Source organism: Plectropomus leopardus, unplaced genomic scaffold (genome assembly GCF_008729295.1).
Source record: "Plectropomus leopardus isolate mb unplaced genomic scaffold, YSFRI_Pleo_2.0 unplaced_scaffold7651, whole genome shotgun sequence".
Classification (NCBI taxonomy): domain Eukaryota; kingdom Metazoa; phylum Chordata; class Actinopteri; order Perciformes; family Serranidae; genus Plectropomus; species Plectropomus leopardus.
The window spans coordinates 1-1,689 of record NW_024684260.1 but is presented as its reverse complement, the minus strand read 5'-3'; the positions used below and the strand labels follow the sequence as shown (position 1 = coordinate 1,689).

Genomic DNA, 1,689 nt, shown 5'->3' with positions numbered 1-1,689 from the left:
CTCCTCCTCCATCACCTCCTCCTCCTCCATCATCACCTCCTTCACCTCCTCCTCCTCCTCCTCCATCACCTCCTCCACCGCCACGAGGAGTCAGTCTGTGACTCCGGATGTGGTCTGGTGTCTGCAGGTGGAGTACCGAGGCCGTCAGGAGCGTCTGATCCGGATCAGGAACCCGTGGGGTCAGGTGGAGTGGACCGGAGCCTGGAGCGACAAGTCAGTGCTCCTTTTTCTCTGTGATGGGACCTGGACAGCAGAGACACGAGGACATACTGAAATACTGAAAAATACCGAAAAACTGAAATACCGAAAAATACCGAAAAACTGGGGAAAAATTAAATACTGAAAAAATAAAATACTGAAATACTGAAAAAGGAAATAATGAAGTACTGAAAAACTGCATTTTGCTGAAATAATAAATTGGCAAAATCCTAAATTTTCCCGCCGTCCTGTCGGTTTGTGTTTCAGCTCGTCGGAGTGGAGCGCCATCGACTCTGCAGAGAAAGACGAGCTGCTCTGTAAGATGGAGGACGGAGAGTTCTGGTAGGTCCACGCCGAAGACCCCAGAGACAATTTAAAGGATGAAGGCAGCCACACATCTGTCTGTCCCTCTGTCCCTCAGGATGTCTTTCCAGGAGTTCCTGCGTCAGTTCTCGCGGCTGGAGATCTGCAATCTGACCCCGGACGCCCTCAGTCAGGACGCCGTCAGTTTTTGGACCACGACGATGTTTGAGGGCGGCTGGAGGAGAGGAAGCACGGCGGGAGGCTGCAGGAACCATCCCAGTGAGGACGCAGACGCACCGGGACGGGACTGGGACACCAGTCCACACTTGTTAGGGACTGTTCGTTACCTGTGACCAGGAGGACATGTCAAATCTGTCCTAAAGCCCCGAGGAGGGAAACAAGTTCATCCTAAATTATAATTCTGAATTATCGCGCTGTTTTTACAGAAAATGAACCTGAAGGCCTGCCGTTCTTTTCTTTCTTTTTTTGGTATGAAATTTATTTGAGTTTTTGATAAAATTTTTCTTCAACATTTTTGGGGCGTGCCGTAGTTTTTTTTCAAAATAAGGAAAACAAGGAAATATTATTTATATAATCTATAATAAAAATGTATGTTTCTTCTACAGAAGCCAGTTTTTGCGATAAATTTTCTTTATCATATAGGTGATTTTTTCAAACATGTCAGTTTCATGTGCGCAATCTAAGAACTGCATGTCCCATGATGCTTTGCAGACACGTTCTGGATCAACCCTCAGTACAAGATCTCGCTGCTGGAGGAGGACGACGACCCCGAGGACGACGAGGCCGCCTGCAGCTTCCTGGTCGCTCTGATGCAGAAAGACCGCCGCCGCCACCGCCGCCACGGGCAGGACATGCACACCATCGGCTTCGCCATCTACGAGGTCAGAGGTCACACAGGTCACAGGTCACCAGGTCAGAGGTCACACAGGTCACAGAGATCACAGGTCCCAGAGGTCACAGGTCACACAGGTCAGAGGTCACAGAGGTCACAGGTCAGAGGTCACACAGGTCACAGAGATCACAGGTCCCAGAGGTCACAGGTCAGAGGTCACAGGTCACACAGGTCACAGGTCACACAGGTCAGGGTTAGGGTTCAAGGTCACACAAGTCACAGAGCTCACACAGGTCCCAGAGGTCACAGGTCACACAGGTCAGAGGTCACAGGTA

General features: G+C 50.0%; 1 protein-coding gene across 1 annotated transcript; it reads left to right on the top strand.

Moving 5' to 3' along the window:
* Positions 1–127: 127 nt before the first annotated feature.
* Positions 128–1,403, top strand: LOC121940142 (calpain-1 catalytic subunit-like; the record flags this gene model as incomplete). Its single annotated transcript, XM_042482990.1, has 4 exons — positions 128–213; positions 466–540; positions 620–780; positions 1,234–1,403. Coding segments are annotated over 4 exons (492 nt in total), but the record flags the coding sequence as incomplete, so codon positions are not given.
* Between the last annotated feature and the right edge of the window lie 286 nt (positions 1,404–1,689).